The 13,317-nt window shown below is 43.2% G+C and overlaps 1 protein-coding gene across 1 annotated transcript in view; it reads left to right on the top strand.

Moving 5' to 3' along the window:
- COL7A1 (collagen type VII alpha 1 chain) overlaps positions 1-13,317 on the top strand; it is a 313,236-nt gene that overhangs the window by 164,610 nt on the left and 135,309 nt on the right. The window contains exon 6 of the mRNA XM_078662399.1: positions 3,781-3,874. Within this exon, the coding sequence (XP_078518525.1) occupies positions 3,781-3,874 (94 nt within the window). The remainder of the gene's footprint in view (positions 1-3,780; positions 3,875-13,317) is intronic.

The raw sequence follows: 13,317 nt of genomic DNA, 5'->3' as shown, positions 1-13,317 counted from the left end.
ATGGTTTGGACTTTGAAGCTGTGTCAGACACATCCTCCCAGCAGAACAAGCATCCCCTCTCCATCTGCAGCAGTCACCCCTTTGGATGAGTTCAAACAGAGGAGGCTGCTGCATTGCATCTGGCTCTGGGGTCTGCAAGCAATCTGCGTTGTGTGTCCTCCCAAGGGCTTCCTGCCCAATGAAGGGTTCATGCAGCATGCCTTGCCCCCTGAAGAGTGTAGGACAGGCAGGATGTGCAATCCCTGAGTGGCAGGAACTAAAATGAGGGAAACTAAAGGTTTGCTCACAAAAACTGTGAAGATGTCCGGGTCCCCTCCCGAGAAATTCACTAACTGTTTTCTGTTTTTTTGTTGTTACAATCTTGTCCTGCAAAGTTGGATGAAGTTGGAGTACTCAGAAAACTTTGCATACTGAAGAAAGTGCTACATTTGCCAATTTTGTACAACTTTGAGGCCCATCCCTACTTACAGCACCTTTGCCTAATGTTTTTTGCTAGGCAGTAAAAAGTGCCAGAACTTGAAACGTTTGGATCAAGAAGTCAAGAAGGAATCAAGTTGAACAGCTTATCCTGGAAGGAGACATTTAGCTAAAAATCCAATGTCCTTCTTCAAAAATACCTTTACCATCCCAAATCCAAAGTTAATCTATTTTATTCTCAATTTTAAAATATTACACAAATCAAAAGAAATGCCTTAAAAGAGATATTGACTAGTCTGACAGTGTCCTGGTGCTTGTCGCCTACAAGTGGCATGGTTTGAGATGCCTGCTATGGACAGTCACAATTTGTAAAGGTGAAGGGCTCACAAAAATATGGCTGGGTTATTAAGCCTACCCAGTAGTAAAACCTTGCCGGCCTTTCAAGAAGACTACCAGATATGGAAAAAAATCTCCCATGATATTAATCATATGTACATTTTCCATAGAAGTAATAATTTTGCCTAGCACTATTCTGTAGGTTGACAAGATTATTTAAAACAATTTGATGTTTGGGAAGCTACTGGGTCTGAGGGCCAGTCTAAGTTTTGCATCAACCCCTGATAGTCTATTTGTTCACTAGCCAGCATCATTGCAGAACCAGAACCCTTTCTGTGCAGAATCATGTCTTCTGATTGGTCTACTCTGGGGTAAGTGACTTCATCAAACAGCTGAGGGTTTTATAAGTCATATGTGGCAGCACAGGCTTAATGGGTTATTGCTTGTCAGGTCGATTTTGTAGGATTTATCCCTCAACAGCAGTGCTTAATTTGAGCAGATGGTTGCCGGTAAGGCCCACCGGCACTCAATTTTGGGGACCGGTAGGCAAGGCCCCTCCAGAGGGCACCACAAGCAGCCCGAGACCAGGACTGGACAAGGAACCTAAATCAACACTGGCAACTTTGGCTGGCCAGTCCCCCGGGGTAGCACATGTGAAGCACCGCTGCTTTTGTTACTGGGGGCCAATATTACAGCACCAATGCAAAACGGGCCCCACCACTTCAAATCTCGCCCCCACCCTTCTAGCCTTCTGGGGAAATGCCTGTTGCCTGCTATGGCCAGTCCGGCCCTGCCACAGACCAGTTTCATTACACTTAGGGCATGTGGAAATTAGGTAACAGTAGTTCTCTGATGTGTAAGGTTGCATGGAGGAAGTGGGAAATTGGAGAAGAGTTGTATCCTTTTGCAGGAGGAAACCTAATTAGTGTTGTACCTCTTGTGTTGCACCTGGAAGCCACAAGTTCTCCCTTGTGTACTCTGGGACAGGTCATCACAGTGACTGAATTGGAAGTTTCCATAGGTACGTGGTACTGGAGGTATAGTATGTTTTTGTTTTCTGCTGTGTTTGTTTCACTTAAATGTACACTGGGCCAGTCATCATTTTGTTTAAGTAGCAGGATTTGATAGGTTTGCAGTATTGAAAGCAGAGAACAATGGTGATTGTTTGTTCATTTTCCAGAGGGTGTGATTTTGGGTGCAGATTTAGGTGGTTTCTTCCATTTAGCACTTGGTCATGGTGGTTTTGCAAGCTGGTGTGACTGGGTGTTTGGCATGTTGAAGTGTGGGGCTGCTCTTTTTTGAGAGAGTGAGAAAGAGTGCATAGACCTTGTGGACATGTGTGCATTTCTTGTGGAAGATAGAGAAAGTGTGTGCTTTATCTTGTTGTTCCCAAGAGGATGATGTGGTGTCGTTACAAGTCTGGTTTGTCCTGAGTGTAGGGAAAGAGGATTTATTAGTGACTTGTTCTAAATGTGTATGCATGTGCTGAGTGTACATGCTGTGGAATGCTGAGTATGGATGGTAAGAGAGAAAGAGAATGTACGGATACATGGTATGTTGATGTGAATGCTGTGACAATGCGACGATGCATGAAATGTTGAGTGTGGATGCTGTGAGAATGTGTCAATGCATGGAATGTTGAGTGTGGATGCTGTGAGAATATGATGGTACAAAAGGGGGTGGTGATGGACGGAGCATCTGAACCAATCAAACACTCCCACCCAGTCAAAAGATCTGGGTTTGATCCATCACCGTTCTTTAGCCCACTCTGCCACCCCAGTTCAGACATGGCTATATGCAAATCAGTCTGACCCTGTGCCTCATGGGAACAGTCCAGCCCAAACTGCCAAGCCATGCCTTCCCTGGACCGGAAACAAGCTTCCGAGGACCGGTGTCTGGCATTCCAGCCATCTTCAGCCCGGCTTGCTTGAATCCAGTGGCAAAGTGAGCAAGGGACTCACGTCTGAGCTAATGAGCTCTTAAAAGGCTTTCTACCTTTAGCTGGGGGCGTTTGGTTATGTATTCAAGCGCTATTTATTATTGTGATGCAGCCTCATGTTTAAAACAAGCATTGGCAATGCCAATAGGTCTGGCTTTTAAGGAATGTTGTATGGTAATGTGAAGCATTACAAGTAGATAGCATGGGATGGATATATTTTTGTGTGGAAGCAAAGAACTGTAGAATAATATTGGTTATGTTTAAAAGGTCAGGTGACAGTTGAACTTTCGAGCCAAACCTAACATCCACATTAATGACTGCCCAAACCCCATCTGTGCTACTGCCAGAGAAAAACAGAATCAATGTTCTAGATATCTAAGACACTTTAATAGCTTCACAATGTCATGCGTGTGCCCCTAAAGGTTCAAGCTCAGGCAGCAGGATAAATTCACAAAATGATCTTAGCTGTGTGGCAGGCAAGCACTTTGTTTGTGGAACCACACAACTTCTGTCCAATCAAAATAAAATATGTACTCCTAACTCTGAACATTTGGGCGGAGCCGAAGCCCCTCTCTAGTGGTCCTCACATGAAAGCCAGACCATACCCATGCAGTGACACACCAGCGAGGTTCATATGTTGTGTGAGGTAACTTCCTGTAATGTCATTGCATACAGATGACCCATGAAATGTTATTTCACTTTCACTTCCCCTATGCATTTGGTGAAATGACAGAAGTGACAAAGGAATTGTCAGAGATTAAATATTGGTATGATCCCATGTTCAGTGGCCTATTGACAATATCCCTCAAGGTTGTGGTGTGATTAATTGCCATATTTGGCACCAATAATTAAGGCTTGATTGAACACTGCAGATGCATTATTCCCTTCTTGTGTCTTGAGGCTTGCCAGCCATGATCATACTGATAGGTGTATTGAATCCCAGGTTCTAGCTGGATCTATGTAGAGTCCACACCACTCTTTCTCTGTGTCGCTCAATAACTATGTCCATGTCAACACAGTGGGGGCCTGGAAGGATGTCTTTACTAGTTGACCTGTCCTCTGACGCTTTCCCGCTTGCCCCTTCCTAGGTCGCTATTTTGATAACAGACGGGAAGTCGCAGGACGACGTGGACCAGGCAGCGCAGAAGCTCAAGAGCCAAGGAATCAAAGTATTTGCAGTGGGTAAGTGTCTGCCATACCTGTGGGGGAGGCTGATCCTAGTACTGGGTGGAGTAATACTCCCATGGTCTCCCACATCACTCCTTCCACTGTGTCCATACATCATCAGGACCATCTCTACACAGACACTTAAGATGGACAACAGAAGAGGAAGAAGTGACCCTTCTGATCAGCCTGCTGCCTGTCGCATCTTACATAGTCATTGTTTACACCTGCACATTTGTGCTTAAATTGATTTAAAGTCAATGGGGCCGATTCACAGAACTAACTTAAGACAAAATCCTACACTTACTACTTTTGGTATTCACAGAAGTTAGGATTTTGTCTTAAGTTTGTCTTAAGATAGACTTAAAACAGACTTAAGACAAACTGCTAACTTAAGTCTGTCTTAAGTCTGTCTTAAGACAAAAATCCTAACTTCTGTGAATACCAAAAGTAGTAGGTTTAGGATTTTGTCTTAAGTTAGTTCTGTGAATCGGGCCCATAATGCGCCCATTAACAAATGTATATTTGCAACTGCACATGTACACCTAGGAACAGATGTAAATGTACAACTTTTTGGAAGTCACAAACATTCCCAGTACTGTGCTACCACATCATGTACAAAAGATGCACCACTAATTTTCATAGTAGTATAAGACTCAAGAAAGGGAGAATCTTAATAAATGAAAAACACATCTTAAATCAAAACTCTTCTTGATTTCAGTGTTATGAGATGGTCCTACATGTACACAGCAGAAAAGAGGTGTTTCAGGGCAGTGTACGCCTCTTTTTTCAACCTCTCATGCTGCATTCACCCCATTTATATTGAAGTATCATCTGGTGAAGCCACAAGGCCCACTGGCCACATCCTTGATGTGAGCCACACTTGTCCTTAGAGTATGAGTACCACAAATTGATAATTGTCTTCCAGAACTTTCCAAAAATTTTTGTTTGACCTATTGACAATGATTCAAGATAGTTCCCTACTGGCCTTTGCTCATTTAGAAGATATACTTTATAGCCTCAAAACCAGTTGATTGTACTAGTCCACTCTACACCAAATATGTGGAATTCATGTCAGGTTGCCACACTGATTCACTCTTATCAGTCCATGATAAAACTGTCCTCTTGCTGTCCTACACCATCAGCACTGTGAAGTGTAAAAAAAGGGAGTAAAAAAGGAGATCCATGCATGGTGCAGATGTTCCTGCTGCTTCTGACGACCCTCTACACAAGCAGCGGTGCATGTTGCATTCCCTGGTGCATAAAGTCCCAGGGCTTGACTATCCACATCTGGAAAGTGATCACGCGGCTGGTGAGGGGTGCCATTGCCTCTCCCCTGGTACAAAATAGGGAAAAGAGAAGTGATGGCAAAGTAAACAGTGCCTTGCAGCCTTGGTGCTGTCCACTTAGGCGGGACATCTGGTTGTAGGGAATGGATGGGTGTAGTGAGATTTCACCTCTGATGAAAATGAGGAACATTTCCTATCTTTGTGAAGATTAAAATTGCCCATCTTTACTTGCAACGTTTTAATTGTACCCTCCGCCCCCTATTTGTCCATGTTCTACACCTCCTTATATGGGTAACACAAGTACAGCAGTGCAGAATGGGTGGAAATGTCTAAACTTTCAACAAACCACCCCAAAAACCACATGAGATATTTCTCGAAACTCACTGAAAATTTGTGCTAAATTTGGAAACATTGCTTTTGGACACATTTTCCCAGTCTATCTCCCTGCCCGGTCATAGATGAGCCCAGATGCATTCACCGTGTTCAGAGAGGGTTCCCGCTGAGAGTGAGACCACATCCATATATATGATTCTGGGACTCTTCATTCATTTGATGTAGCTTCATATGTATTGTCTCGAGGGTTAGCCTGCTGTCCATCAGGGTGTGTGCAGAAGGAATGGAGGTCACAGCGTCACCTAAACAAATCTGGCTTTTTTTCCATTGAACTGATGCGTGCCTTCAATATTTTAATAAAAATACCATATTTTGAAATCTTTCTATTACTGTGCATTTCCTGTGCACTCCCAACACAACAGTTTCCATCTGCCTGTCTGGCAGGGAACCAACATTTTAATGTGGTTGTTTCCCCCCTCCCCGGACACCTGCGGAGAGGCGTCATGATGTCATTCGTCAGGGGATGGGTTGATTCTTTCCTGTACGTATGTTGTGGTTTGTGGTATGGAAACAATATTCAATTTGCCAGGAATGACAGCTTTCTAGAGTACGAACATTCTTTCTGTGCCCCCACTACATATATATAATTGCATTCAATTTCTTCAAGATGGCTGTGAGAGCGCGTTGCCACCTGGAATGGTGCAAAGATTTTCAGCTTAAAATGGTGTATCCCCGAATTCCTTGCAGTAACTTGGAACCACCACCAGGTGGTGACCATACCGGTGCATCATTACCTCACCCTCAGGAAGTTTCACCCTGGCAGCCGTTGGTTTAGAGGGTAGCTGAGCTAATGGTCACTTTAGCTTCCATTTAAAATGATAATTAAACTTATAGTAATAATATTTATTATTATTAAAAAAATTCTCTAGGACCTATGCTAAATGGAGTAAGACTTTACCTGTCAATGCAGAATGTCTAATGCCCCTGAAGACAGTATTTTTCTATTGGAACCTCAGCACACAGAGAACATCTTTCAGCCTGTTGTACAAGAAGCCCAGGAGTGTGGGGCAATTAACAGCTACTGACAAACTGCGTAAAAAATAATAAAATATGTTTTATATTATTGTTTGGTTCTGTACGCTTTACAATAGTCCAGAAATGATAATTTGACGAATGGAATTCAATCAGACACCAACTGCTGGCAAGGTACTGGTGCCAACTAAACCTACAGAGAGAAAACTATGCATGCTCATAGGTGCATAAAAAGCAGGAAAACCCACAAGCGTTGGGTAGGCCAATAATAGGGAACTCTGCAAGCTACAGGCAGGCTAGAGCTATGAAACTCTGGAAGCTATGGGTGGACCAATGATAGAGAACTCCAGTTATGAGCAGACCAATAATTGGGAACTCCACAACTACGGGCAGGCCAATAATACGGAACTCCACAACTACGGGCAGGCCAATAATACGGAACTCCACAACTACGGGCAGGCCAATAATACGGAACCCCACAACTACGGGCAGGCCAATAATACGGAACTCCACAACTACGGGCAGGCCAATAATACGGAACTCCACAACTACGGGCAGGCCAATAAAAAGGGAACTCCACAACTACGGGTATGCCAATAATATGGAGGTCCACAACTATGGATAGGCAAATAAAACAACTCCACAACTATAGGTAGACCACTAATGCGGAACTCCACAACTACGGGCAGGCCAATAAAAAGGGAACTCCGCAACTACGGGTATGCCAATAATATGGAGGTCCACAACTATGGATAGGCAAAACAACAGAACTCCACAACTATAGGTAGACCACTAATGCGGAACTCCCCAACTACGGGTAGGCCAATAACAGGGAACTCAACAGCTACAGGTAGGCCAATGATACGGAACTTCACAACTACGGGTACGCCAATAAAATGGAGGTCCACAACTATGGGTAGAGAAATAATAGTGGACTCTGCAAGCTACAGGCAGGCTTAAAATATGGAAGCCTGGAAACTATTACCAGACCAATAATACAGAACTCCAGTTATGAGTAGACCAGTAATAAAGATCTCTACAACTACGAGTAGGCAAATAATACGGACTTCCACAGCTACTGTTAGGCCTGTAATAGGGAACTCCACGACTATGGCTAGAGCAATAATAGGTAACTTCTCAACTACGGGTAGGCCAATAATACGCAACTCCATAACTATGGGTAGGCCAATAATATGGAACTCCACAGCTACGGGTAGGATAATAATACAAAACTCCATGACTATGGGTAGGGAACTCCACAACAATGGGTAGGTCAATAAAACAGAACTCTACGACTATGGATAGGGCAATAATAGGGGACTCCACAACCACGGGTAGGTCAATAATACGGAACTCTACGACTATGGATAGGGCAATATTAGGGAACTCCACAACCACGGGTAGGTCAATAATACGGAACTCTACGACTATGGCTATGGCAATATTAGAGAACTCCTCAAGCTATCGACACAATGGCCAGTGTCTAGTAAAAAAGAAAGAGCAACCAATGAAATTAGTTGGAATAAGAGTTCTGGCCACACTTGATGTCCCCTACCAGAAAGTGAGCCGTGATATGTAGGATTTGAAAGAAGTGAGGACTTGGGAAACTGCTGTACAATTTTACCCAGTGGCACTGTGTACATGCAGAGACACTGGCATACAGGTATGCCAGATACGAATTGGAAAAGGGCTGGCAAGAACAATCTGGTAGAAGATGATTTTTTTTATTAGCAGAATTCTACAAACAATATTTAAGAAATGATTAATCTCTTGTGTAGGGGATGCGAGTTCTGTTGAGGTAGAATCAGTTGTCTGATTAGAACTTTAATAAAATATACTTAGAATGGCCAAAGTATATTGGTATCTTGGCTGGAAGAGCTAATGGAACGTTTGAGCACAAAGAGGGGACTCAAAGGATTGTCAATGAAGTCTCTTCTGGGACCAGCAAACAATTGCTACATAAGAAAAGGTAGAGTACTGCTCCCTTCAGGACCGCTGATAAGAGCCCCTGATCGTTAAGGACATTTAAAAAATGTGTGGATTCTGCAGTGGAGCAGTATGTTTGTTTTTACTTGACTTTATGGAAGTAACCTAAACTCAGATAATGCCCAGCTGTTGCAGAAAATCGACACTCAAATGCACAAGTTAATCAATAGTTCAAATCCCAAGCACATATGAATTTTGCCTTACCCACGCGTAGGTCTCAGAGGTGGTCACCCATGATATTCCGTGAATAGGGGCTTCAAAACACTGCCAGGATGCAACTCTCGGTTTACACATGAAGCACTGGGAAAAAGTGCCACTTGTAGGTCCCCCAGTACACCTTGAGGATAATTGAACTACTTTGCTTACTCCAGGGTCCAAGTGAAAATGTTTGCAGCAAACTGAGTTGTGCATTATACCCATCTACTGTACATTAGGAGAATTTGTAATGTCAGAAATAGATTTTACGTGAGCTCATCACTGGAAACACCAAGTAAGGGAACTGTTCGATTACAATTAGCGAAGCGTACCAATAGTGAAAACGCGCTAGAGATGGCAAGGGCTTTTGAAAACCTAGTAGTATTGTTAAAAACCCCAGACACTGATTCGGATGATGACCTTGCCCCTGTTGACCCGGCTGCTCAGCCCTGATGGCTGTGGGTCGTGTGTGGGTGTAGATGTCCCTGGCATCTCTGATCATAGCTGCCTCTGAATGCTGAGGGAATGTATTGTTATTTGAGGTAATGTACCATTATTGAACCCACTTGAGATGTATCTAACCGTAGGCATGATTATCGCTTATTTGTGTTACGCCAGGGAGGGGGAGGTGGTGGGGGGTGGGATAAGAGGGAGGGAAGGGAGTTCGCTTAGTAGCAGCAAGGGTGCGGCAAGAGAGTTTCTTTATTACAGTATCCTCAAACCTAATTGGTTGCTGCTAATATATTGTATATGGGTAATTTCTACGTCACCTGTGCTTAGTTGTGACCATATTGTACTCTCATTGCGTTAATACCTGCTTGCCCATGTATCTTGATAATGATTGTATTGAATTGTTTTGAAATGATACAAATCTATAAAAAGTTGAGGCAACCAATAAAAGACAACAATGGTAACCCAGTTTCTGAATCCTGGGCCATCCACCTAGCCATGAACCTCCACACCAAATGTAGCTGTAGAAGAGTTAATCATCCATTAACCCATTATACAAAAAAAATCCGAGGTATAGAGGAAGGTCGGGTCAGTTTTGTAAAGAATTGTTAGTGTTGCTAACCTGACACACACCAAACTTGCTAAACTTACACAACTGCTCAGCACCTTGAAACCTTCCAATCACCTCACGGATCCCCTCCCGGCCAACGCTGTCAAAGATTTCACCCCATTGCTCCTTCCACTCTGGACTAAAATTATCAACAGCTCGCTCCAACAAGGAACCATCCCTGACTCCCTCAAAGTTGGACAAGTCACACCTTTACTAAAGAAACCTACTGCCGACCCATCCGACCTAAACAACTACCGTCCCATTACCAATATTCCCACTCTCGCCAAACTATTGGAAAAATGCGCACAACTACAACTGACTAAACACATTGATCAGTTTGATCTCCTCAACCCTCATCAATCAGGCTTCCGAGCAGGACACAGTACTGAAACTGCTATGACTCACATAATTGACGACGCCCTTCAAATCCTAGATCAAAATGATACCTGCCTCCTCATCCTTCTTGATCTCTCTTCAGCATTCGACACTGTTAAACATGAGAATTTACTCGAACTTTTGAACACAAGAATGGGTCTATCTGGGACTGTTCTCAAGTGGTTCACCTCCTTTTTGCACAACAGGTCGCAGAAATTCAAGAGTAACAACCTGATGTCCTCGCCAATACCTGTTTCGTTAGGCGTCCCCCAAGGATCCTCCCTATCACCAACTTTGTTCAACCTAGTTATGGAACCTCTCACCACCTTGCTACAAGCATCCAATGTACTTTTTCACATGTACGCAGATGACACCCAACTATATCTCAAACTACAATCCCCCAATGACATTTTACTCCTGAACTCAACGATCAGAAGCACCCAATCCTGGCTTGCCGATAATCATCTCAAACTCAATGCTCTGAAAACAGAGTTCCTTCTGATCTCACCTCCCGCGAAGATCTCTACCACTCCAACCTGGCTTAAACAGCTAACTGCACTCAATGTCCTACCCACCATCGTGGACTCAGCAAAATCTCTAGGCATAACTCTCGACTCCAATCTCAACATGCAGCATCATATCAGCAAGGCTACCAAGGGAGCGAACTTCCAAATCAATACCCTGAGGAAACTTAAACCCTTCCTACCAGCCAAAGACTTCCAAACTGCAGTACAAGCACTAGTAATCCCGCGAATTGAATACGGCAGCATCGCCCTCTGCGGTCTCCCGTTAACCACCACTGCACCCCTAAGAGCTTCTCTAAACGCTGCAGCGAGACTCATCACTGGATCAAAAAAACACTCGCATATCTCCCCTGACTTGAAATCCTTGAACTGGCTGCCTTTTGAAGCCAGAATACATCTGAAAATCGCCTGCATGACACACAAGGCTGTACACCTGAGCTCTCCCGGATACCTCACTCAGAAGTTGTCAATCTCTGGCGGCTCTGGAAACACTAGAGGCACAAACAATCTTCTGCTAAAACCTCGAAGATTCCGGAAGGAAAAAACGTATAAACGCTCTTTCTCAGGAATGGCACCCAGGATCTGGAACTCACTCCCTCCTGAAACCAGGCTCATCTCCTCCGTCACACTTTTTAAGAAAGAAGTAAAAGCTATTCTCATGGCCAAATACACCTGACCTATTAACGTGGATCTGTAATGACTGCACCGATCTGTATTATTCTGCTCGATCCTTAAGACTATGTGTTTTTCCTGTATTATTCTGCTCGATCCCTACGACTATGTGTTTTACCTGTATTATTGATGCAATTACCTGACTATCTACCTGCATTATTGATTTACCTGTGCTACTATGATCCCTCACGTACCTACCCATCTCACTTACTACCTATAATTTCGCTATACCTAATGACCTGCTATTCACTCTCTTGTTGGTATTCCCTGCTTTGTAAAGCGCTCTGATATCTGCAAAGATCTTGTTCGCGCTATATAAAACTTTCAAAATAAATAAAATAAATAGAAAATCCCCACAATCTACTGGTAGACCAAAAATAGGGAACTCCATAATCTCCTGGGAGGGTACTCTGCTAGTCGTGGGTAGGCCAATATTAGTGAACTCTGCTAGTTGTGGGCAGGCCAATATTAGTGAACTCTGCAAGACTATGTATGTGTATACAAATTTGGCGAAGCTATGCCTTCCTGAAGTTAATATTTGGCTTATATGGTCCAACTGCAGTCTGGCATCTTTGTTCATTATTAATGATGCTGATCAAGGGAGAGTAGGAGGGATGGGCAGAGAGTTGGTGGGAATAGTAAAGGGGAAGAAGTTCAGCATAACAGATAAACAATGAATCACAACAGTCGAAGGACTCTGAACTCCACTGAGAGAAACAGAGCCAGGCCTAGACAAAAGGCACCATTGGAGGTTGAAAATGCCTAATAAGAGGAGAAATCCCTTCATAGATGTGTCAGCACAAGAGGGAAATGCAGAGACAGATGATGAGGTAACACGCCAGGGCATTCACTCCATGTGTCCTTGGGTAGCAGCTACTGTCCCAGAGTTTCCCTTTGGTAACAACAGCACTGTCCTTTCACCCTACGGTCAAAGAGGGCAAAGTAGAAAGGGAGATCATGTTAGGTTTTGCTGGAGAAAAAACAACAGATTGGAAACCGACATTTAGCTTGAATGTTCACACTCAAACATAGGGGCATATTATCAAGGGCTGTATCGCCGCTTTAGCAGCACTTTTTGCCGCTAAAGCGGCAATATTTTTAACGCCCTATTAGCAAGCTGTCGCTAACGGCTGTTAGTGACAGTTTACTGGCAATAGCTCCTGTTTTTTGCCACTTTGCATGTCAGCGATAATTATCGCTAATGACATGCAAAGTAGGCGTTCCTCACTAAAAGTAAAGGGAAACAGTCGCAAACACAACTTCCCCCTATTATCAATGGCCGCGAAGCGATAAAAAAAGTCTTGCTAACTGAGATTATCGCTGGATTTTAGCACCTGATAAAAACTTGACTTAACCATCTTATCAATGGGAGGTGGATTGTTAGGTTAAGTACACACTTGCCTATTAGCAAGCTTTTCATTAGCGCAGTTAATTTAGCGCTGTTATTCTCACGCTATTTCTGGTTTTCGCCGCTATCACTGGATTTTTCATCGCCTTGAAGATAAGCGTTGCTAATAACACGCAATCTCGGTGATGAAATCCAGCGATAGACGGCAAAAAAAGAAAATGCCACTAACATGGGTTAACGATAATTATCGCCTCTTCTTGCTAATATGCCCCATAGTCTTTATGGGGAAATTCTTCTCAAAGAAAATTGTTACAGAAATCCGTGTGAAGTACAAAATATGTGAACTTTTGTTTTTGTCAAAAAATATCCCAGCAGTAGCATAAGTAAAAGAAGAAATTCCACGAAGCAAGGAAAGGGTGAAGTATCACTGGCTATTACTAGGTGTCCCTGTGGAGTTGTAAAGGGACCCCTATTCACCACATAAAGTACTGCACCCTTAATACAATTATAAAGAGAAATATTGCAGCTGAGCATACGTTTCCATTTGTTTTTTATTGAAAGTGAGATTTTTGTTTAGCTTTCATTTTAAAAATGCACCATTGTTGTTTATTTTGATTTGTTTGTGAAATGAAGCTAAATCAACAACA

Source organism: Lissotriton helveticus, chromosome 9 (genome assembly GCF_964261635.1).
Source record: "Lissotriton helveticus chromosome 9, aLisHel1.1, whole genome shotgun sequence".
NCBI classification, from domain to species: domain Eukaryota; kingdom Metazoa; phylum Chordata; class Amphibia; order Caudata; family Salamandridae; genus Lissotriton; species Lissotriton helveticus.
This window is presented reverse-complemented; position numbering and strand designations above follow the sequence as displayed.